Source organism: Ceratina calcarata, unplaced genomic scaffold, assembly GCF_001652005.2.
Source record: "Ceratina calcarata isolate Rehan_Ccalc_2016 unplaced genomic scaffold, ASM165200v1 scaffold569.2, whole genome shotgun sequence".
NCBI lineage: Eukaryota > Metazoa > Arthropoda > Insecta > Hymenoptera > Apidae > Ceratina > Ceratina calcarata.
Window position 1 is genome coordinate 135,440 of NW_017176894.1, and position 24,319 is coordinate 159,758.

At 40.5% G+C, this 24,319-nt stretch overlaps 4 protein-coding genes across 12 annotated transcripts in view; 3 read left to right on the plus strand and 1 right to left on the minus strand.

The window, feature by feature from the left end:
• The window catches only part of Eip63E (cyclin dependent kinase Eip63E), a 47,707-nt gene extending 30,463 nt beyond the window's left edge, over positions 1–17,244 (plus strand). Inside the window, exons 1-7 of one of the 7 annotated variants that reach the window (XM_026817298.1) lie at positions 11,724–12,569; positions 14,310–14,428; positions 14,583–14,711; positions 15,138–15,331; positions 15,415–15,800; positions 16,021–16,565; positions 16,646–17,244. In XM_026817298.1, coding sequence (XP_026673099.1) covers positions 14,350–14,428; positions 14,583–14,711; positions 15,138–15,331; positions 15,415–15,800; positions 16,021–16,565; positions 16,646–16,737 — 1,425 coding nt within the window. In that variant the 5' untranslated portion in view covers positions 11,724–12,569; positions 14,310–14,349 and the 3' untranslated portion in view covers positions 16,738–17,244. The other 6 variants (XM_018032085.2, XM_018032084.2, XM_026817297.1 and 3 more) reach the window with 6 other exon arrangements.
• emc (Basic helix-loop-helix domain-containing extra-macrochaetae) lies at positions 3,586–5,166 on the plus strand. The gene has a single exon (XM_018032090.2). The coding sequence runs from the start codon at positions 4,076–4,078 to the stop codon at positions 4,448–4,450; it is 375 nt and encodes a 124-aa protein (XP_017887579.1). The 5' UTR covers positions 3,586–4,075; the 3' UTR covers positions 4,451–5,166.
• Psa (puromycin-sensitive aminopeptidase) lies at positions 7,158–10,959 on the minus strand. Of its 2 annotated transcripts, none has more exons than XM_018032082.2 (4): positions 10,679–10,959; positions 10,028–10,272; positions 9,802–9,955; positions 7,158–9,494 (listed from the first exon to the last, which is right to left on the minus strand). In XM_018032082.2, exons 1-4 carry the CDS (start codon positions 10,805–10,807, stop codon positions 7,416–7,418), a joined length of 2,607 nt encoding a protein of 868 aa, XP_017887571.1. In that variant the 5' UTR covers positions 10,808–10,959; the 3' UTR covers positions 7,158–7,415. The 2 variants fall into 2 exon arrangements, with proteins under 2 accessions (XP_017887571.1, XP_017887572.1); XM_018032083.2 differs by lacking the exon at positions 9,802–9,955 and adding an exon at positions 9,596–9,746 and having other exon boundaries at positions 10,679–10,956.
• Positions 17,245–18,381: 1,137 nt separating the features above from the next.
• LOC108629430 (RAB11-binding protein RELCH homolog) lies at positions 18,382–24,216 on the plus strand. Of its 2 annotated transcripts, XM_018032081.2 has the most exons (16): positions 18,382–19,086; positions 19,336–19,533; positions 19,613–19,771; positions 19,860–20,212; positions 20,271–20,384; positions 20,463–20,707; positions 20,772–21,082; positions 21,159–21,445; positions 21,518–21,845; positions 21,924–22,077; positions 22,146–22,269; positions 22,327–22,597; positions 22,683–22,818; positions 22,947–23,146; positions 23,213–23,474; positions 23,539–24,216. In XM_018032081.2, the coding sequence occupies exons 1-16, from the start codon at positions 19,035–19,037 to the stop codon at positions 23,684–23,686; spliced, it is 3,342 nt and encodes a 1,113-aa protein (XP_017887570.1). In that variant the 5' UTR covers positions 18,382–19,034; the 3' UTR covers positions 23,687–24,216. The 2 variants fall into 2 exon arrangements, with proteins under 2 accessions (XP_017887570.1, XP_026673096.1); XM_026817295.1 differs by lacking the exons at positions 23,213–23,474; positions 23,539–24,216 and having other exon boundaries at positions 22,683–22,831; positions 22,947–23,038.
• The last annotated feature ends 103 nt before the right edge of the window (positions 24,217–24,319 follow it).

Consider the following 24,319-nt stretch of genomic DNA (forward strand, 5'->3'; position numbering starts at 1 on the left):
GATCTACAATTTCTATATAAAAGTTTTTCGTTAGCGTTAATAGTTTACGAGTTATTGACGAAAAACGAAAAAACAGTTTTTTGCAAATTACTCGTAAAGTATTGACGCTAGCGAAATGTTTTTATACAGAAATTGTAGATCTCGTCGTCCTCTACAAGAAAGGTTTTATGCAATTTTTCCGTATGTCCAACGGTTTGGGAGTTATTGGCAAAAAACGAAAATTTCGAAGAAATTGAAGGGGTACCCCTTGGAAAAATCTTGGAAAAATCGAAAAATTTTTTTTGTTGTTTATTATCAGCAATGTTCTTCCGACGTCTGATTTCTTTTTAAAAAATGCGTTTCTAAAGTGCATAAACTTTTGGGATTGACTATATAGCCAATACATCCTTAATGACATCTGCTATCTACTGACTAGTTTCTCGCTCCTATACTCAATTTGCATTTTTAATTTATCCAACCAGTTGCACACGTATGTCACCCCGTTCTCCGGGGTTAATTTCGAATGAAGCTCGAGTCATAGTCAATGAGGATCCGGTGAGACGGCTACGTGTCTGGCATTCTAGTCACTTCCTACGGTCGTGTTCAGTATCTCGTTGAATTGTCACGCGACGCGTTATTATTCCGGTTTCTAATAGCGCGGACATTGGCTTTTTCTCGGTCCAGTGCCGAAACTGGCCCGGCCGTACGAAAAAGACGTGTCCGACGAAACGAGGCGTGTAGGTGAGAGCAAGGGTTAAAAATAGGAGAGCGCACGGGGGTAATTACCTCACGGTGGAGAATGAACTACGTCTCTGGCGGTAATCAACGTTCGAGAGAGCGGGCCGGTGTTGTAACGCCAGGAATATGCACACTGGTTGACGCTTCCTCTGGCTGTTTATTAGAAAGCGTCAGAACCTGAGGAAACTTATCTCTCGTCGATCTTAATTTGAATTTCTCACACTAATTAAACTATTTTAAGATTAAACGGATATCTAAAATGTGTCATTGAAAAAATCGATTTCGTGTCCATCCACGTGCTTCCAGTCTTATACAGGAAGCTGAAATTGATTCTAACAATTAATTAACGAAATCAAACGGATTAAGCGGTCGTTATGGGCTCTCCAGCTGGCGATCACATAATGACTGATAAAGGAACAGTGTCGGAGTATCGGGTTTCAATTACCGAGTAGCACTTAATACTCTGCTTATACGTGTAGTATAAGAAGCCGCGATTACCACGAGGCAAATGTATAAATACGCTACGGTCTGGAGTGATATCGCCGCTCGGCGGTTTCGTCAGTTTATTTATTCCCAGGTCAAGGGAACTCCATTTCTTAAACGCGAAGGTCAAGAAGTCAATGAGATCCGGTTGCTCAGGTACACATGTACAGAGCTACGTAACCGAGCAAGTGCCCGAGTCTCACGGGCGGTTTCCTTCGATTTTATTCATCTGTAATTTTCCATGAAACGCTTGCACGCTCCGGCTGCCGACGATCTCTTCATCGTGACATCGCCATTGATGGTTATTGCTCGATTATCATTGAACGTTCCTAACCACGTAATGTCCAAAACTTTCTACAATTATAATACGTACTTGGATTTATACAAAGGATCACATTGTCTTAAGATCATATCTATTCATAGGAATTTAGTTTTTATTTATTTAAAGTTTGATTGAATGATAGAATGTCTATCTTACTCGATGTATTGTTACAAAAGTATGATGATAAGCATCAGAAATACCAGGCGCTTATGTTAATTAACTCGAGCGTCGATGGTATGCAACGATCGGAAAGTACAGATGAAATTATATCGACATCGTAAAATAAACTATATATGCTTGAAACATGTGTCCCTGTTAAAGACCTCCAGCTATAAAGGATTCAAAATTGATCTCCTGTAAAAAGTGTCGTCTTTTGATTTGTGTTATTGCTCGTAACTTATCCCCTAAAAGGCACCCCGCGGATCAGAATCCTCTTGCGTTGCACGATCGCAATTTCGTCGGGATGTCTCAAGGGGCTCGTACGACGAAACGTAGCATACTTAATAAAGGACTCCCCCGGTTTCGCGTTCGTAACGCCGGACGTCGGGTGCTTGTCCTGGTAACGAGACGTCGAAGTAACCAGATATTCGAAAAGAGTGAAATCGAAAAGCTGTGGAACTAACTATTAAAGGACCTCAGGAGCTGATGCGAATTTGTGAATTATTGTATGTCAGCTTTTAGAAACATTGTAAACGATCATAGTAGAAGAGATCGCAGTGATCTGCTATCACCGTAATTCTTAGCTGGAGATGTAAAAAAGATTGTAGCCGGAATCATGGTGTATACAGGTTGGCGATGCATGATGCCGAGAGAAAGAGAGAGAGTCCATGAACCGTGAGTATGTACAGTCACTCACGAAAGTCTTGGTACATCACATAAGAAGGATATTTTAAGGAAAATAAAGAATATATAACTTTGGGCTCCGCTTTAATATTTGGTACGAGTCGTAGGATGTGATACATCAATCGAAAGCTTTCTTCTCAAGAATCGCCATAACGTTTGTCCCAATCGATAGAAACTGACAGTTTTTGAGATATTAACAAAAATAATGCTACTGTTACACGCAAATTTGGAAGATGTAACGAATCATGTTCCGTTGTAAAAATCTGCATGATGTTCTTTCGGAACGAGTACGGTGGTTGTCGCCGTTGATGGTGGTAGAGAGAAGAGACGACGCGCTCGTGGTGGCAACGATGGTAGTGGTATGTATATAGCCGCGATGGCTAGTGGCTGGCGCCGCCGGACGTTCAACAATGGTCGGGTCTCCCTTTTCCCCTCGACGAGGTTGCACCGCGTCGGCCAGCACTCCCACCCCGTCCGACCGTGTCGAGAACTTGCCGCTGCTGCCCTTACCCCTCTCTGGAGCGCCGCCGCCCCACCCGCTCCTTCGCCCCCTCGTCGTGGGCAGCTTTAGCTTTAGCGGCGTCGCCCTTCTCTTCCACGCCCGGCTTGTCCCGCCGACGCCTCTGGTCCCATGGTCGTCAAACACCCCCGACTACGGTCGGCTTTGAGCCGAACAATTTCCAGCTTCGAAACGAGATTTCCCGCCCGCTTTTCCGCGAATTATTGCTCGCGGCGGCTGGCGACACGTGTCGGTTGCCCCAGCTGTCGTATTTTTTCTTCCCAGCCTATTCTCCCCCTGCTTTTCTTTCCACATTTTTAAACAGAAAATGTTACCCTTGTTTTTAAGTAAAAGTTCCCATTCCATAATCCTGCTGCAAATAAATTTTAATCAATCGATATGACCAAGACTAAATGTCATCTTGCACGACGAATTCACATGCACTGGCAGATGTCGTGTTTGCTACAAACGAGATTATCGATTGTATTATCGGGGACATATCGACATATTTCTTCTCTCGATCGAGGAAAAATGTTGCAAATACATAAATGTTTACCAAAGAGTATGCATAAATAGGTCCGATAAGAATCCGTTTCGTGAACGATTCGAATCCAACGCTATTCTATTCGGACAGCGATTGCGCTGCGCAGCGCTGTACGGGTAGTGAAGGCGTCGGGGGCTGAACGAAGAGGGGGGAGGCTATATATAAGCGTGCAGGTGAGGGGCGGAGGCCAGTTGACTTCGATCCGTCGAGTGCGACGTGTAACTGCTGCAGAGAGTATTCGCCTCTTGCGCACTCGTTGAACAAGTCATCAAGAGAATCAGGAGTCAACGTTTGAGTTCGTCCGGGATAATGTCCCTCGCGAGTGTGATCGGCTCGTGATTAGACGTAGACATCAGAGACTGTGTGTGTCGTTCGTGATTTGAAAGACACAGGAGCGAGGCAGAAGGGTAACAAAGTGGATAATAGCGAAAAGAAGGAGGAAAGATCCGGATCGTGGCCAGAATCTCTGTCTCGCTTTGGCGGGTTGGATCGATAAACACACGGGGTGCGTGTGCATTGGCGTCCGGCAGATAAACGGCCGTACGTTTCGGAGGTGTGCCTGATCGAGTTAATCGACGACCCACATATTTTTCGACCGCTTGCCGAGCGAACTCTCGCGCGTCGACGTAGGAGAATCGACCAGAAGGGAGAATAACACGCGAACGACATGAAAGCGATGGTGGTGAGCCCGGTAGGTGGGAGAGTACCACCGACTCGAGGTGTTTTGCACAACAGCCTCGGGATCAATGGAACTCGTCGCGACTTGGAGGCAGAGGAAGTGGCTGCTTATTTGACGAAGCTGAGGTCCCTGGTGCCTGATATGCCGAGGAAGCGCAAGCTGTCGAAGCTCGAGGTGATCCAGAGGGTGATCGAGTACATCTGTGATCTGCAGACGACCCTTGAAGAGACGAACGTGCACCACGAGTCGAAAACCACGCCGAGACAACCTTTGCAACCGTTGTTGAACGCTTCTTCGAGTGTCTCGACGACGACGACGGCCTCGACGACCAGTACGATGACCGGGATGGTCGCGGAACGGTGACCTGCGCCGGCGAACGAGCTTCAGTGAGGTCCGGGTCGCTGCAAGTTTCTTGTCCTCGCGGGCTGATCTCCGTGTTCCAACGTCGCGGGACCGTTCGAGCCTTCTTCGAGGAATTAAGTCGAGACCCCGGCCCTTCGTGGCCGTGTCTCGTCCTCGATTGTACAGAGATTTATCGAAGCTTCGAACGTTCAGGAACGAAAGAAAAGTAAGGGATGAATGGATCCTGACAGTCAGATACCTGGAAGGAACGCAACTAGCAACGAGAGGAAAGGATATTTAGCGTTTCATTGGTGGCGCCTAACGAAGAACGTGGAAGACGGGCAATGAAGCAGACCTCGCGGCTACCCTAGATTCTTTCTTCGAGGAAAGATGTAAATACTTGTACATAAAGCTCACCGCATTCCTCGCACTCTCTTCTTATCTTTAATCGACTCCATTTCCTTTGATTCCCGCCCCTTCGACACTCCCGATCCTTGTAATCCTCTTCCAATCCGATCTGCGTTACATGTGTACAGATATCTTAGCATACGATCGAGGTATTTCTTTTCGTGACGATTATTATTTGAGCCGAAGCCCAACCGAGAAACTTGACTTTTTAGAAAATGGACGATGAATTTCAGTAAACGTGATCAGTGTGGCTTCTGCGAGATTTAATTAATTCATTATTTCTCATTGTTGTTTCATTTCAAAATAATATACATTTGTACAAAGAAAGATTTATGTACTTTTCTCTTTTTGACCCTTACTCCGTAAAACATCATCTTCTGAAACGAATAAAGTCCACGACAACAGGTTTGAACAATAATTATATATTTAAGTTTCCAAACGAACGTAGGATTTGCGGAGAAAGGATTAATCTAGGTTTTATTTTTTCGCTCGAAAGCATTAGATTAAAATTGAATATAAGGTATCACTTGTCTTTTAATTGCAAACAGCGCACGTCCGCTTTTAGAACCGGTTGCGAATGAATCGGGTTTATTTTACTTTTGTAGTTTTCGCGCGAGAGAAAAATGTCATGAGTCTGTATTACTTGAACTTCTCATTGTAGATAATGTAGCAAATTAGTTGTATTACCATTATTATTATTATAACATTAATCGCACAACGGTCGATTTTATATTATTATATAATAGTATATTATTATCACACGATTATTATCATTGTTATTGCTTTTCATATTATAATTTAGAAACTTCTCCGTAATTATTGTATATTTGCGAAGACTGAAAGGCTGTAAAGTGTAAGTATGCCTGATTCGCGAGCCTGTTACATCAGCTCGTAAGCAAAATAAAATGCAAAAACTGTGTCCGTTCGATTAATCTTCTGCGTTATAACGTTCTTTTACCAAAAATATTCCCAAATCCTTAAATTGCTGTAGCGATTCAGCGAATATCAACAGCGATTACAAGAAAACAATACCTAATAAATGTATCATTCATTCATGAATGTATCATTCACTTAAAAAAAGAGTTGATTTATAATTTTTCAATGACGTCGTTGGTTCTTGGGGTCGAGCGTGAAAAAGTAATGTCCCATTTGCGAGCATAGCACCCAGAGACACGTTCTGAGAAAGGGACTTCGGTGTGATCGTAACACCCCATCGGTAATTTCTTCTCGTTAGACCGTCTCCCTGGCTGTCGCGTCGTTGAAAGCGATAAATCCGCGACGCACGATGGGGGTGAACACGAACGGGCACACGTGTACGTAATGATCTACGCACACGTGCGGAGGTGGTGGGCTCCCGTTGAGACAAGGAAAGACCCGCACGATGTATCGTTGTAGGAGTTCGCCAAGTTCCCCATATTGATCGGCCGGCCCATTCCCTGCCCCGGGTCGCGTGCGCGTTCCTGGGAACCACGAGTTCGCGGGATACCCACGGGAACTGATTCCGTCCGAGCGCGTGTGTCCTCAGGCTGCTCTCTCTCTCTCTCTCTCTCTCTCTCTCTCTCCCTCCCTCGTCCCTTCGACTATTTCAGCTTGTTCGGTATTCATACAGAGAAAACGGGGAGAAAGCACATACGAAGGGAGGGTGGTCGATGACTACTCGACGCGACTACCAAGCTGTTGCGCGCGTGTGCAAGCGCTAATAACGAAAGTGGAGGCTGACTCACGGGTAGCACACCCTCCTACGCGGGTTGAAAGGGCTGATCGATGCCCGGGATAAGGAGCGCCACTCGTACTGTACTCCGTAACCGTCACCTTGCCAGCGTGTAACGATGCTTAAGTGGCCGATATGACTTTTCCTCGCCTACACATAGATCGATCGCGAGGTATAGATTTCGTGATGCGAAAGCTTGGAGGGTGCTGTTTCGTGATTCAGTTGATGCGTGACGACTTGAGGAAGCATTAAATCAATTTATGTCATTTTTATCTTTCTCCTTTTTGCTAGGTGGTCAGTAGGAGTAGGGCTGTTCAGTATACATACACATACAAGCGTAAAAGTATTTATTTAAATTTTCTCGATTATTGTATGATATAAATGAATTCCTGCAGCTACACGCTTGTTTCCTTTTTTTTTATCTTCGATTCTCTCGTTTTACACAAATACAAAATTGTAAATATTAACGCGCGGACCCGAAATCGTAGTCGTTGGGAGAATTTAAACGTGTTCGTAGTTCATAAAACTGGGAAAATAAATGCCAAGTGGTAAATAATACCGCAAATGAAAAGATACATTATCGATATGAAATATAGCGAAACCATAAACTTGTAGTACATTTCGCCGGAAGAAATTTTATTTTGCGATAAAACAAGAAAACTATTTACGCAGTCGCTGTATGCGAGATGCAGATCCTACGATGTCGTGCGTGTCAAAAGAGAATCTCTACTTTCCTTTTCCCTTAGATCGACTCGAAGCAACTCAATCTTTCTTTAGTACGCTCGCGAAATAGCAACCCTTGCCGGTTGTTCGGACTGCAACAAGTTAGAGACAAGAACTCGATACAAGAAGTAACACGCGCCACTACTAAACGTTAGCGGCCAAATATTCCTTGATGGAATCTTTATCCCTAGCGAGCCATGCCGCGTTTAATCTGATAGATTCGAGGCTCTGCTGAACACTCCTCTCGGTACCCGGTGTCGGATGATCCTTGAAGAATTGTTCAATATCCTTTGCCTGATCCTCGCTTACGAAACCTTCCGTAGTACACTTCACCAATCTCGCGATCAAGAAACCGCCACCGTAACGGTCAACTAGTGTTTTCCAATTATCCTTAAAGAATTCCCAGGCCATCAAGCGGCCCTTGTACGTCGATGTGACTGACATAATGGCGAATACTGTATCCTGAGCTCTTACTTCGTCGCTCATAGAGAAGTTTAGGACTTTTGCTAAGAGAGATTCATCTTTGATCGCACCCAAAGCTCGCAGTATTCTATCTTTCTCTTCGTGCAAGTCCGCTTCACGGTAGAGCCTCAACATGGTTTCGTAAGTATCGGCGTCGCCGGCAGAGAGTACAGCCCGATAAACGGGGCTACGCAGATCAGCTGCGAGAAGCGTGGTACCAGAAACGTGTAGTTCGAATCTCTTCTTCGCCTCTTGTATAGTCTCCTCGTCGTGCAATGCCGCCATACGGCCCAGTACGAGGGATCGCAGTAGAGTGTCCAGATGGCTTTCGTTCGGCTTAGAGTCCCAGCCCAATTGATTGGTAATGTCGCGCATCAAGTTGCGTCCGAACGCTTTGAAATTATTTTCGAATTCCAAATGGGAGACAAGGACGCCGATTTTCCCTAAGCTATTCAATATACTAGACCATACTGTGAAATTGTCCTCGTATTGATATGCTTGCATGAGTTTCATTACTTCTACGGTAGAAGCATGGCCGGCTTGTACCATGGCAAAGAGATCGTCCAACAGACCCAATCTGTCTAATGGAGGTAATTCATCATTTTGTACCGCAGGTAATAGAAGGCACAGAGCTTCTAGACTGTAATGAGTCCTGTAGAAACCGATTGTACCGGGATTGATCTTCACCCAGTGATTTTCGGGCACGTTCTTGATCCGAAATTCCTTCGTTCTTTCGTCCAATAAACCATTGACCATACTCTCTTCCGGATTCTTCGCCGTGCTTATACTAATCGGTATAATCCATAAACTGTTCTCGGCTTCCTTAGAACCGTCGGCCAAAAATCTCTCCTGAGACAAAGTTAAAACGCGATCGCTACCGTCTTGACGATGTTGAACACGAACGACGGGGAATCCTTGTTGCTCGGTCCAGGTTGACATTACGCTGCGTACGTTTTTATTACTGGCCTCCTCCAGGGCGTCCCAAAGATCTCCGGTTTCCGCGTTTGCATAACTATGCTTTATCAAATACAAATTCATACCTTTTCGAAAATCGTCGTCGCCGATATAAGAGTGTAACATTCGAATAACGCACGCGCCTTTATTGTAAGAGATATCGTCGAAAATTTCATCAATCTCGGAAGGATGACCAACCGGTACTTCAATCGGATGACTGTTCTTCAGTCCATCCAGTTCTAACGCTCTGATATACGTGTCCGTTACGAATTGCGCCCAGATATCGTATTCGGGGAACAAATGATCGACACATAAAAATTCTACAAACGACGCGTATCCCTCGTTCAACCATAAATGGGTCCACCATTCCATGGTCACGAGGTTTCCGAACCATTGGTGCGCCAATTCGTGCGCTACGACCAAGGCTATCCACTGTTTTCGCACAGCGGACGTGTTCTGCGGATCTACCAAGAGACAAGTTTCACGATACGTGACCAGACCCCAGTTTTCCATAGCTCCGGATGAAAAGTCGGCGATCGCGATCAGGTCGATTTTCGGTAACGGATAAGCGATTCCGAAATAAGTCTTGTAATACGGTAACACTTTCGTTGCTACTTCCAACGCAAATTGACCCTGTTCTTTCTTCGATTTCGGTGTATATACGCGTACCAGTACGCCGTCGCTAGATTTATCTTCTATATAGTCGAATTCACCGACCACCACCGCTACCAAGTACGTCGACATGATCGGTGTTCTTTCAAAGACCAAAGTTTCGGTAGCTTCGTTTGTTACTTTGCTTTTGATAGGCTACAACAAATAAAGAAAATATATACATTTTTAATTCCGCTCGGTGGTATTAAGATTTATCGATAGAGAACAGAATAAAACAAGTGCTAGGCGCTGATTACCATATTGGAAAGTGCTGTAAGACCCGACGGCACGTTCAGGGTAATATCAAATGTGGCTTTGTGCGCTGGCTCGTCCCAGCATGGAAAGCAACGTCTAGCATCTGTCGCTTCGAATTGAGTCACAGCTGCATATTCTACGGTTCCTTTAGTCCTGTAAATGCACACAGAAGTCTCGTGTTATTTCAAAGGTGACGATGATTGCTTACCATGTTTGATAAAACAGAGAGCGACATATCACGAGAAAGTACGAGATTTATTGTGAAAGTAGCTTTTAAAGATGGCTCGTCCCAACAGGGAAAAACTCGACGAGCCGCGGTAGGGCATAAGAAAGTTACCGCACCCCACTTATCCTCCTTATCCCTACGTCAGAATCTGCTATTCTATTAAATTGTATTAAACAAACTTCTGTAGATATTGGAAACTTTTAAGTACCCGATATATTTGCTCCTGTAAAAGCCCTTCATTTTATCATTGATTTCTCCAACAAACTCCAGAGTCAGGTGACCACTTCTACCAGATGGCAAATTTTCTTCAAATACCAAGGTTGCAATTTCTTCTGAGGCACATACGTCGATTTTCTTGGTAGGAATGACATTTCCATCTTTGCCATTGAATATTGCAGACTTTATATCGATGTCTAGTGAATTCAAGACGACTGTGTCTGTAGACTTGTTTACCTGTAAACATAGAAATTTGTACTTAGTAAATCTTCAACACTAGTTTATTTGGAAATGAAGTCAGATACAAAAACGTATTATTCTCTTTTTTTAACTTTTTGCACATAGTCACTTGCGATTTGTACCATCAGTTCGGAAACACCCTATGTAACTATCTGTCTTGCTTTTAATACAGGCGTACTCTGAGATTGTAAATAAAGTTACATAAGAGAAATGCTTATAAATTTACTGTAATCCGGATGTCATCGAATGTGTACACATATATCTATATGCATGTGCCATATAAATGAGTTTTGTGGTTATGTTTGCCATATGGTTAATGCTCTCATCTTTTGAATTATAAATTTACAACTAATCGTATAAACAATTAATGTTTTAATAGGCGATCTGAAGAACTCGAGCTTACGTCAATGTGAATATCCTCTTTGCCATCGAAGACAAAAGTTTTCAGATTCGGTGACAAAACAATATTATAATGTTCAGGCTGGACATCAATGGGCAGCCGATAGAACGGTTTCTTTTCTGTGCTCGACATCGCTCGATGTTGAATCGCGACACGAAAAATTCTTATATACCGAAATGTCTTGAAAGCCGTTTTCAATTTTCCCTTTTTGCCGACTCACAACGCGAAAGGTGGCGAAAGTATCCTCCAATACGCACGTCCGGCACGTCTTAAAATATTGCAAACGCATGCGCAACTGTCTGCTGTCTACAGAGATGTGAATGAAAATCGGGTTTGCGAAAAGAGAATGAAATATAACTTATGTAAGTAATTACGCGCTCTGATTTCAGTGATAAACGCAAATCTCGATTTCGGAGTTATATACACCGGGGCTCGAAGATTTCTCATAGACATAGGATCGAGCACGAGGGGATCGGGTAACAAAATTTGGATGTCAACATCGGTAAACGAAGTTTCATGAAAATATCATCGAGGGCGCAGTTCTACTTCTTGCGAACCGCATAGAGATGGCATCAACTGCTACTTTTGGATCACGTGCGTCTCAAATCATCGTGATTTTTCACGATGATCATGATTTTTGTGATCGCTTCTCATTGGTGGAGAGTAGATTGTGAAGATGACGTGAATTTGTGAACTACGATGCCCCAGTGATTGCAGTAACCACAGTGATTTGAATATCTGAAGTGATTCACGATCACCACCATAATGATCGAATGACTGACGCCGAATTTTTACAACTATTAACTAACTTGTATGTTGTAGATATAACGATTTAAAAATATTAAAGTAAAAGTATGATTTACAGAAGGAAATGGAATTACAAGTGATAATAAATCGTATTGAAAATTATGAGAGACAATTAATGATATTGAGTATTGAATTACAACAACATACATACATATAATACGTATGGAAATAGAAGAAATAATTTCTTTATGGATTTCTTTATTTCTTACTACTGTTTAAAGCTACAAATGCAATAATGTACTAGTTTAAAATCATATTGAATATGTTTTTTAAAATCAAGTCATCTTTCGGGTCAGTAAATATGTGAACAAGACATATGAAAGTTATATAGTGAGTCCATTCAATATGAAAAATCGCGATCACGGTTGTGATTCCACGATAATCTCGAGGTGTGATTGTGATTTTACGATACTGTGATAAATCACAGTTAGTGATTATGAACGCCATCTTTACCGCATATACACAGACCAATGACCAATGTGGATCGGCCAGTTTGAGACTTTTGTCTGTGGCGCGAGGTATAATAGCGAGGCTGTGGGAACAGGGAACTCGGTGAGGAGTTTGCTCTCGCGGATGAGTTGTTCGAGGTAGTGGTGGCGTGCGCGAGCACCCGCCGTACATCCGAGGAAGTCGCGACACTGAAACCCCGGCTACGAGAGATACTTGGGATCGCGCCGAGTTGAGGAGTGTGGTGGAGTGCTGAGCTCTCGGCGAAGGTTTAACCGGGGTACATAGTACATAGTATCGGGTAGTGTGTACCGCAGCCGGAGCACACAACACGGCGGCGCGGGATCTTAAAGCGGTGAACGGGGGAAACGGTGGTGTGTTTTTCATGGCGATCAGTCTATCAGAGAAGTCTCGCACGCTGGCACCGATGTACGAGACACGGGAAAGGTGAAGGAGGTGCTCGCCGGACCTGACCTGCCCGAGAGGAACACCACGAAACGTAGCATCTCACGTATACTGACACATACATACGTACACACAGTGCGTCACCGCCCATATGTGATGTGTTTCGTGCATTCGAGCGAATGAGTAATCATGTACTGTCAAGACAAGAGCTCGACCGCCTCCAAGAGCAAAGAGGGTAAGTTGATGCCCGCGAGAGATCCGACTATCACACGGCCAATTCTTCCTCCGAGCCTTCTCTCCTCCTGTGACTTTTCCATTTTTCCGCAGCCTTTCGACGCTCATCCACTGCTTTCGTCTTGCTCTTGCCCATCGTCTTTTTTATCCTCTCTTCGTGTTTCACTGTGGATTTTCTTCGTATCTCTGTCTCGCACGTGTGGACACGGTAAAACACGATTGAGTAGGGCGGACAAGAGTGTTAAATGTTACGCGATTGTGGGGGTGGATTGTTAGCCCAACGAAGAGAAACAAAGTGACAGGACGGGCAAAAAGAGTGCGGTAAAGAGGGAGACGAGGAGAGTGTGTCGTTTACGTTTACAAACTAACCGGGGTGGGGGACCAAACAGTATGTATGTATTTCGAAGAGAGAAACGGATCGTGTACATTCTTGGCGTACCCTTTTATCGAACTTCGTTCCGCGTAGACGAGTTTTATCAGATGTGAGATCGCATCGACGCCCTGAGTGCATCGTCACCTTCCTGTGCTACGGATATCGGTAGTGCCTTAAACGTTGCCGCGAAAACGTCACTCGTTTAGAACGCGACAAATGCGTGAATGGAGAAAAGTGCTTTTGTGTACGGGGAAGCATGCGGAACAGCGTGAAACGGGATGTGGTGTCAGTAGCCACTCTAGAAATTGTCAACGTAATTTATCTATCGTTATTTCACACCTATAACTAAAACTTTCTTTAGTTCATTGACCTGTAGCAATAACACATGCGTCTATACGCGTTGCACATTATACATGCGTACTTATATTATGTACACTACACATATAACTATACATACGTATGTATCTACGTACTCATGAATGTATCTGTTACGAGTTTTAATTGCTTGACGCTTCTTAATAATGGAATTCCGTTGGCGCAGTCATCAGATGCTTCCTATTTAGATGCAGTCCATAGCCTTTCAAAAGTACAGTTCCAGTAAAAAAAATACAGGTTCACACGAGCTCTTTAATCTTCTAGTTCTCATAGGCATCTAACAAGTGCTACGACGTAACAGGACTAAATAATTATTAACACCTCCTAATTCTAAATACTTATCGTAGAAGAAACTTAGCTAAAACTTTAGTATTAAAAAATATAGGTGTCATCCATTTTTGGGTGTAAGAAAATGGTCTTAAATATTTATTGTAAAAGAAGCTTGGTTTTGCTTGGTTTTACAAATTATAAACCGGCCAATTACTTGTAATTTTGTCTTGTGAATTGCTACCATTGTTATAGAATAAATTACTGGATCCACTGAACAACTGCTTCTATTGTCTTTTTATATTTAGTCTACATAGATAGTTCTTATACAGAACGTAAATTAAGAAAGAATGTCATTTGCATTTGTACAAGCAAGTACAAGTTCTTTTGCACTGCTGTTTAACCAGACGTTCGTACAGAATCTTTATTTAACAGAAGGAAAAATGTATACGAAAGATAGAGACTTTTAAATAAATTTTTATTTCTGGAAGTGAAGTGTTTATTGGTAATGTTGTTACATTTATACTTTGCACTTTATCAAAGATAAATATGTCTTACACGTCTCTATCACAATTAATCATAAGATTGAGGATCACTGGCATTGCACACTGCATGATGTCATCACACATGTAATAGTCCATAATGTTTAAATTATTCTGAGTTTCTTGGGTATATATTACACTACTGCCAATGTCTGAATTTATATATCTTTGTTTTGATTTACAGTTGCTAAAGATTGCGCTTGTTATGCACAGGGTCTGTGACAATGCGGGAGAAGAAAGGAGGTGCTCTTAGCAGAGTACAAAAGCTCAAAAAAAGGCTAAGCCACAGCTTTGGAAGACTTTGTAAGTACAACTAAAATTCCTTTAATATTACATGTTTATTGTTTATATGTTATCTTGCTGAATGTTGTTCAATGCTGTTCAATTGTCACTTTGTAATAAATCTCAGTATGTAAGATTTGTTATTAAGATCTGTCATTTAATATTGATTTCTTAGCAATATCAAAAGAAGAGGCTGATGATGCTACAAGTAGGGGTCAACTACCATATAATGGCTATTCCGAGGAGTTCCTAGACCGTTTAGAACCAAACGGCAATATACCTACAGATAAGGACCGTCGTTATGGTAAGCGTAAAATTTATTTGCTACGGGCAGTCACTCTCTAATCTGCGATTGTATAACGTAATCATAAATATTGTATATGTTGATTATAGTTATTTATGAAATTCAATAGCTTGTAGTATATATTAGTATCTATCTAGTAGCCAAGTACATGACCTTTTTCTTTGTATAAAACATAACATCTTACATAAATGTCTGTGATAAACGTTTGCATTGACCTTCGTTATCTGCGGCAAATGTTTGTCACTGTAGAGACGAATAGAATTTAGTAGTATGACCTAATTCATTTAATGTTACGTTATCGAACGGAAGTCATATAAAATAGAATTTATATGTACTGATAAAGATTGATGAGGGATTATCATTTTACGTGGATTCCTATTGCTGTTATTTTAAAGAAAGTTTTAAGGACGAAATTGGATGTCATAGAATGGACAGGTGTGGGCGACCATGAGAGAGTGCATCGGCAGCTTTCCGTTTCTAGTGATTCCAAGCTTCTCGACGAGGATATACGTGAAGAAGCGAGAGTAATCCTACGACCTCGACGCCCACCACGACCCAAGTCAGAGGTCTTCCTCGGGCCAGATCCACCTAGAAGAACTAAAAGATTTTCAGCATTCGGGGTAACATTGCGTTTTCTCCGCACGCTTAGTACAGTTCTCTATGATATTTCAATGTTCATAGTTCTTCTTGTTTTTTGTTACAGGGAGATTCCCCTTTTGGTAAATCTGAAGCTTATATAAAATTGGAACAATTAGGAGAAGGATCATATGCCACGGTGTTCAAAGGCTATAGCCATCTTACAAATCAAGTTGTGGCACTTAAAGAAATTAGACTGCAGGAGGAAGAAGGTGCTCCATTTACTGCCATACGCGAGGCAAGCCTTCTTAAAGAATTAAAGCATAGCAATATCGTTACTTTGCACGATATAATTCATACGCGCGAGACTCTTACCTTCGTTTTCGAATATGTTCATACCGATCTGTCCCAATACATGGAGAGGTATGGCAGCGGTAACGGTGGTCTAGATCCACGAAATGTTAAATTGTTTCTATTTCAACTGTTAAGGGGATTGGCGTACTGTCATCGAAGGTGAGAACATGTACCTTTGTATATGTTACTGGGAAGGATATAGCGAGGTAGTAAATTTATACAAAACTTGTATGGATAACGTAACAAGAAGGCGGAACAGGAGTAGCTTTATTCGATTTCGTCAATTAGCGGATTTATAGCCCATGACCTTGCTACATTGCTTCCATCAACTATGGATTCAATATACTTAATTTAATTAATTGATCGTACGTTTGTCTAGGAGAGTATTACACAGAGACGTGAAACCACAAAACTTGTTAATCAGTGAAATAGGGGAACTAAAATTAGCAGATTTTGGTTTAGCGAGAGCTAAATCTGTACCGTCACACACGTACTCGCACGAAGTGGTGACATTATGGTACAGGCCACCCGACGTTCTTTTGGGTTCTACAGAGTATTCTACCTCGCTTGACATGTGGGGTGTAGGTTGTATATTTATGGAGATGTTAACTGGTGAACCGACATTCCCAGGTGTACGCTGTACGTACGACCAACTTGATAAGATATTCAAAATACTGGGTACTCCTACCGAGGAAACATGGCCCGGTGTTACGCACTTGCCAGGATACAAGCCGCATAGACTGGGATTCTATCCTCCGCGAAAATTGGGTCTTTCGTTTCCTAGACTCTACGATATTACCGAAGGCGATAGCATGGCATCGTCGCTTCTACAGTTAAATCCCGATCAGCGGATAGGTGCTGAAGAAGCGCTGAGGCATCCTTATTTTGCGTCTCTTCCTAGAAAACTATACGAGTTGCCTGACGGTAAGTAATCCCGTCGTATGAGTATACTTTATACTAATCAAATTACAGTGACTGATCGTTCTGTTTTCATCTGTTTGCAGAAGTATCGATATTTAGCGTTGAAGGTTGTCATTTGCATACGAATTCGAGGCACGGGTGTGCAGATTCGCGACACACGTCTCTTAAGACTTGAGGTTACGAGTAAAGATAATGAAAAAAAAAACTCAATAATAAGTAATTCCAAAATTCACGCCTTCAGTGAAGCGTTCATTGTCATACAGATCAAACTCACGAGGCGATCATTGCCTTAGTTCATGTACACCTATTGTTTACCACGCGCGTCAATCGCTCTTTCTCAGGGCTGCCTCACGAATTCCAATCATTTCTCGCGACACTTCCATACACCCGAGACACGTAAACACGCGTATATATAATTGCGACATTCGTATCTTTGTTTCTGTTTCTCTCCCCTTTTATTTAAAGACTAGTACACGTACGTATCAAACGAATTAACGAAAATAAATTATTAACTGGCGATGAAAAAAAAAATACGAAAGTAAGCTATCTGTGGCTAAACGAAGTAAAACGATTTTATGAGATTCGCACGCTCGATTTAGAAAGCAAAAGCACGCACGACCCATCCTCGCACTTCGTCCAAATACTAGATTTAGATTGATATCAATCAAAAAAAAAAAAAAAAGAAGTAAGAGTACTACGCCGCCTTACGTCTCTTGATCCCAGCCTGAATGAAATCCAGAGATTGGCGGTCGCTGGTTTAGAAAAGATATAATAAAATAATTATAACTTAGAAAAATTCTGGAAGACCTGTAATACTTTATAGAAATTTTATGCTGTTTTTGACTTTACCGTTGGTTGCTGAGACAATTGAATATATTGGTATGTAACGAAAAAAGAATCATTGTTCGAATTAAAACTAGTTGTTAATTATATGACGTGATGATAGAGAGTAAATAGAAGTCTAAGGAATGTAGAGTATCAAATGTCGTAGCTACCAACACCACACGAAAAACAGCGAGACTAACGAAGAAAATGAATTATCGTTGATAGTATCGGCGGTAGTGATTGTAGCATTTAAGAATTTAATATTAGCGTGCTAGCGTCGATCGAGGTTCATTATCGACATTGACAAAGTAGCGTCTATCGATGATAGTAAAATCAAGAACGAAGTAATAATTTTAGACGTAATCAAATCCAATTTGTTCAATCGCGCGTATATCGCTAAACAGCCAATGGTGCTTGAACGAATTATAGAAAATAAATAATTTCGCATTAGTTGTTTAGAGTGGATCGTTCGGTCAATACCTTATTTCCAAATGGTCTTTCAAGGCTATTATATCTAAACGAACCAACTTTAATAACGTTGCAATAGTAATTCTAGGATTAAAGTTAAAAAAAAAAGGAAAAGAGAAAGATAGAGAGAAGAAAAACGGTGTTACGGTCCTTCCGAATTTTTTCTAAGCTACGATTGATTATTACGGTAAAATAATTACTCCTTTAGTAGTTACATTTATACCGATTTTTCAGCACACTTATAAAAATATTAAATGAGGCGAAAGCGGAAAAAGAATATAAAAAAAAGAAGATATTTCGAAAGATTCGAAACACGTTATTACTACTTATTATTACTTATTAAAGAGAATTATTATTTGACGGAACACGCCAAAAGAAGAGATAGCTAAGCTGAGACTAATAAATGTGACTTTGTAATAAATTAAAGCGTAGTTCGGTACACTTTCAGACCCTGTTCTCTGTTTAGATTTTTCACGTGCAATAAGCTACAGGATCGTTTTATTAGACTATTAAGTATAACGATAACACAAAATGAAAGCCACTTGTGTAATACTTGTTCTCGCTTAAGTATTGATTTTATACACATTTATTTCATTATGATTATATTTTATTTGTAATTTTCTGTAAGAAGTCATTGATATTCAAATTGCTTCAAACTTGTACTGAGAAAGATAAAGAACTATGTTTTTGAAGTATTTTGTGTATCTTTAAAAATTCACATTCCTCTTCAAACGCAGCATACCGATTAAGCAATAATTAAAAAATGCAATGGGAATTAATTAATTTCCGCGAGCGAATTTTTTTAATATTAAAATTCGCCTTACTGTAGCCTGTAGATATAGTGTTAATAAGTGTTTGAATACTTGTAATATTATCGAACTGAGTAATGCAATTACGTAAATTCCTTTCGATACATTTAAACACTTGCCAAAGTATAATTAATGAATTCGGAATTGCAAGTTAAAAGGCGCTGGTCTGCTACTGCTACTATCGCGGAGGGTAACATGGCTTTGTTGTTATCATAAATGATGTGGTGTGTCGTATACAGTCAAGTGATTTCTATTAATACACTTAATTAAATTAATAAAAGCATGGCACGCGCCTGAGTGGGTTACCGTTTTATTCATCAACCTAGACGGACATGTCATTTTGTATTAACGTTTGAACGAAGTGAAAGTTATGGCTGATGCTGTACAGGAGGTTAGAGATCCTCTGTCCACAGACAATAAAGGTAAGAGTTTCTTTTTAATAGATAATTTACGAAAATAAATGTCCATACTCCGTATAATACGTCTTAAACGATGGCCAGTTATTACACGATATTATAATGAAAAATGTAAAGCTGTGTTGTACTAATGCAAATTGTCACTGGCTCTTGCGAATTTCTACACGTCAGCGAATTTGGTGTATTAATTTTTTATATCGCACATTCCTTCCCACAAGAATTTCGCAAAATGCAATTCTTACAATGTCTTTTTAGGATGCACGACCGCGAAGTCGGTGTCTTACGACGAAATCGCTACGAAACTTTTGAACGAGAAGCTTTTGTTAACAGCCTTGGAATTACACGCAGAATTATGCGAGGCTGGAAAAGAATTGCCTATTTTAAGAGAGTTTTTCTCGAATCCAAATCATTTTGAAAATCAAAACATCAAGCCAGAACCGTATACATCTATGCGTACGTACAACATTAATGTACGACATTATCCACAACATCATTATTAAAATAATACAGTATTGGAATTCTAATTCATTAGCTAGGTCATCTAGTCAGGCTACTTTAGATTCATTAGATATGACCAGGTATTCAGAAGATGGGGCAGGAGCTGATGAAAGAGTAGCGATTTTAGAGTTCGAACTGAGAAAGGCCAGAGAAAGCATTTCAGCTCTTCGTGCAAATCTTACTGTAGTAACAGGTTCTTTTCTCATCTTGACTATTATATATATTATCTGATAGCTTGAAATTGCAATATACATAAATCAGTGTTCTTCCTAACATTTTAGAATCGGAAGGGTCTACACCTGATAAATATTCTGATAAATATCCCGTCAATGAATCTCCTATAAAACCCCACGAGCAAAGAGCTATCAACTTTCTCGTTAATGAATATTTATTAGCTCGTTCGTATAAATTGACGTCAATCACGTTTAGCGACGAAAACGAGAATCAAGATTTTGAGGATTGGCAAGATGTAGGATTAAATATTCCAAAGCCACCGGAATTATTGTATATTTATAGGGAATATGTGCGAGCAAATGGATATGACAAATTACCGTCTGTTAATGTTGGCGTGCAAACTGATTTCTGTGAAATGGAAACGGAAATGGAAGTAGAAAAAGATGAATTTAGAGAAATGGTACGAAATAATGACACATCTTTCTTATAATAATTATTAAAGAGATCGTTGTCAATAGGTGAAAAAAATGGAGGAACTTAAACAGCAAACTGCCTTGTTGGAACAAGAAAAATTGGATCTGCAACAGATCATTGCTACCACTAATGAAACTTTGTCTCAAGATCCTGTTAAGGTATAAATTAAAATAATAAATGAAAATTGTTTTAAAAATTGTTTCCTAGATTTTATAAGAAACATATTTTTCGTATAGCAAGGCAGTAGCGGAACGATACAAACGATAAATTCCAATTCTACTACTCCAGATAAATTTGAACTTCTCGAAACTCCAGCTCGCGACACATCGACGGTGACGCAAGAACCCGAAGAGGACGATAGCGTTTCTGTCGTTGTCAGCCTTGGCGAAACAGATCCTGGCGACAAAGAATGGACCAGAATTCAATTACCTAGAGTAGACGTCACGGAAGGATCGTCTATCCTTCCAAATCCACCATCCAGGTACTTTTATAATAATTCCTATATCCCTTCATAGAAATATTTTATAAGAAACAGATATTTTCAGACATCTACCGTTGAAATTCAAAGTGGAAGTAATAGCGCATTGCTTAGTAAATGTTCCGAATTCGATCGTTTCGCCGGCGGAAGAGATTTTCAAGAATGGAGTTACACGCGACACGCTCGTACACATTTTAGCACAAACGTTACCTCGTATCGTACCTAATGTTATTTTAAACAAACGCGAGGAAGTAATACCATTAATACTCAGTGCGATTCGGCTTCATAATAACTCTGCAGAGAGAGAGAAATTATTGCAGTTACTATTTAATTTAAAGAAGAGGCCACAAGAAGATGAGAGACAGTTAATATTAGCTGGTTAATACAAACAGATACTGTAATTATATATTTGAAATAAAATTTTTTACTACTTTATATCTTTTCTTAACTCTAGGCTTCGTCGCTATGGCAAAACTTGAGGACGAGCCAATGGAGGGTGAAGAAATATTAACTATTTGTTGGGAGCAAAGTCAGCACAAATATCCTGAGAAAAGATTGTTAGCTGTAGAATGCTGTTCCGTATTAGCACCGTACATGTCGGTGGGCATAAGGAACTCCTTAATGCTTTCTATGCTCCAGCAAATGTTGCTCGAAGATAAGGATCCTACAGTTAGAGCTAGCGTGATAAGGAGTCTCGCACTGCTGATAGCTTTAATGGATGATCCTGACAAATATTTTCAGGTACCGTGTGCACTATCATTTAAAATGTTAATTCGACGGAAAGAAAAAGTGTAATATTGCTATTTTTTTCAGTGCGAAGAGTTAGCATTAACAGCGCTTCAGGACACGTCAACTGTGGCGATCGAAGTTGCATCTTCCATACTCTTACCAATTTTGGCTCAGTGGGCGCTCTCGTTAAAAAGATTGCAAACGCATCTGCTGCCACGTATTATATCTAAAGTAAAAAGTCACTTGAAGTCCGGTCATTCGCAACATTCGCCTAACAGAGATCACGTAGACGAAGGAAGAATAGTCTCGTCCATTGCGGTGTTACAATATTTACTTCCGCATATGGTTATCTGTATAGCGGATACAGATTCGGTCAGGACGTACATCGAAGACGGGATGTCGTCTGATTTACGTGAGTACAACGTACGGCCGCGTACAAAACTGTATTCGAGTATTTTAGAAATTTATATACGTATATCTTATCATACAGCCGATGTGTTCCTGAACTTGTGTCATTCCAATATCGTTAATCCGAAAGTATTTTATGACGGCGATCTAGACGTAGGAGCTCTTCTAAATACATTTTTTGCGAATACCTGGGAAAACGATTCATGGCCAGAATTAGAGTGGTTCACGAATAAATTGTACTTTTTCTTCATTTTTCGATTTGATAATGCTAATGTCCGCGCATATTCACGATTAACGCTTTCAGGGTGTTCGACGTTTTGGATATGGTGAAATCGATCGATACTGTTCAGGAGACTATATTAAATGCTCTTTTAACGTATATTCATTCGTTATGTCTGGGTTTCGGTCGATACGTCACACAAACGAGGGTAAATACTTTAACAAATGTTTCAATATACATGAATATAATTGGGGACATTTTCTAGATTCAACCAATATTCGCAGCCGAGGTAACTGAACTCGAGCAACAATTAACGACCCTGTCAAGTGATAAAAAAAGTATGAGTTTAACGTTGATCCCGGCATACTTGATTATACTGTCCACCTTGAACGGTACAGACGTTTCTAAGTCCTTGAAACAATTCCTCGTTGCTTTGTCTATGAGTGGCACTAGTATTACTAGTTTACAGATTGCAATCATTATATTGTGCGCCCAAGAACATATGCAGGAGTACGTCCTTAGTGGTTTATGGGATGGTCAGTTTTAGTTTTATACGTTCTTAGTGGAGTTTCATCTTCTGTTTCATTTCTTTTTAATTACTCGTTCCTCTATCTTTTATAGGGGTAGTACACCAAAGACCCATCGTAAGATGCGCAACTGCGACGCTATTCGGTTGCGTAATAGCTCACGTATCTGACCGGTTAGCAAGTGCTAAGGTAGTTCCTGCAATCGTTACACTCGTTAGTGATCCCGATGTGTAAGATACATTTGTAAATATTTTATTTTGTCGTCTTAGTTGCGTTTTATTTATCTGATCCATAAATCGTTTCATAGTAAGATGAATTGCTAAGCATACTACAGATATTCTTAATTTTTTTTATTTAGATCCGTTCGATCCGCTGCGATTCCTTCTCTTGGTCGTTTAATTACGGAGTGTAAAGTAAGAGAGATGCGCGATAAAGCACGTTTAACTTTAGAAACGATTGCTAAAGATCCACAGGGTGTTCCACCGACTGTAGCACTGCCGTTGGTTTCGACGTATGCATTCATCGCTCCCAATTGTCCTCAAAATTACATCGAAGATGGTAAGTAGGTTTTAAAAATCGTGTACTTTTGTATGATAGCTAAAGTTAAAAATGATAATTTTGTAGTTATAGCCACGCAATTGACGGGGATAACGTCATCGGCATTGCAACAAGCCCGGAAGATCGATCTCATTAATGCTCTTGTCGAAGCGTATTCTGTCTTAGTGTATTGTCCGCTGAGCAATCAATGCGTATCCGGTGTATTATTGCCGGGATTGAAATGTCTCGAGCAATTGGTCAACCAGCACTTACCTCAACAGAAAGAAGCGGTTCGATCGCTTCTAAAAGAAGCTGAATCTCGACAGGATCTTTCGAAACCAATGGAAAGGTGATTAAAAAAAATTCCCTGATTGAAATTATCTACTAATTAATTTGTGTGGGTTTCTTTTTAGATCTCTGTCAATGAGTTCTGGCCTTTCGTTATCAATGGCTACGGTGAACGTGGGACAAGGTGTAGAAGATATGAGGCAACGAGTGAGTAAAATATTTCATCAGAAAACTAGTTCCCCGAGTATGTCTAGTATCTTTCGAAAAAAGTAAGCTCAATTTTGATTTTTCGGTCGTGTCTACAGGAAAATGTTTCTTTCCCGTTCACACGTTTCATTGTTTTTTATAATCGTACTTAACGTCTGCTGTATGTATTATATATGATGGACGGTACAAGTGATGCACAAAATTGATACAAATCAGAATATAGTATTGTACAATCAGGATGTAAGTTCGATGACAAATACGTATTATTAAGCATCACTATAATGGTGTGCCTTTTAACATGTAATTTTATTAAATCATTCGCGCGATTAAATCAAATTCAAGCGTTTACAGACTTAGATCTGAGCTGTAGTCAGTAAATGATATATCAATTTTACTTCGTTTAACTGCACAAGTACGACTGTAACGCTTTGTATAATTTACACATTTTAAAGTATTAGCAGCAGTTATTACAGCTTGTAGTTTTATATTCTATAAAGTCGCAGAGTATATTTATTAGAACGAATTATTCACTATGTATTATAGATAATTTATTGTGTTATCGTGTTCTTACAAAAATAAATGAATAAGACAAGGAACTTTTGGAATACATCCTGCCATAACGATTACGATTTTAAAGTTACGAGAGTATTTGTTGTATGTACACTGGATCACGTAGAAAGATATCTAGTAGATACGTTA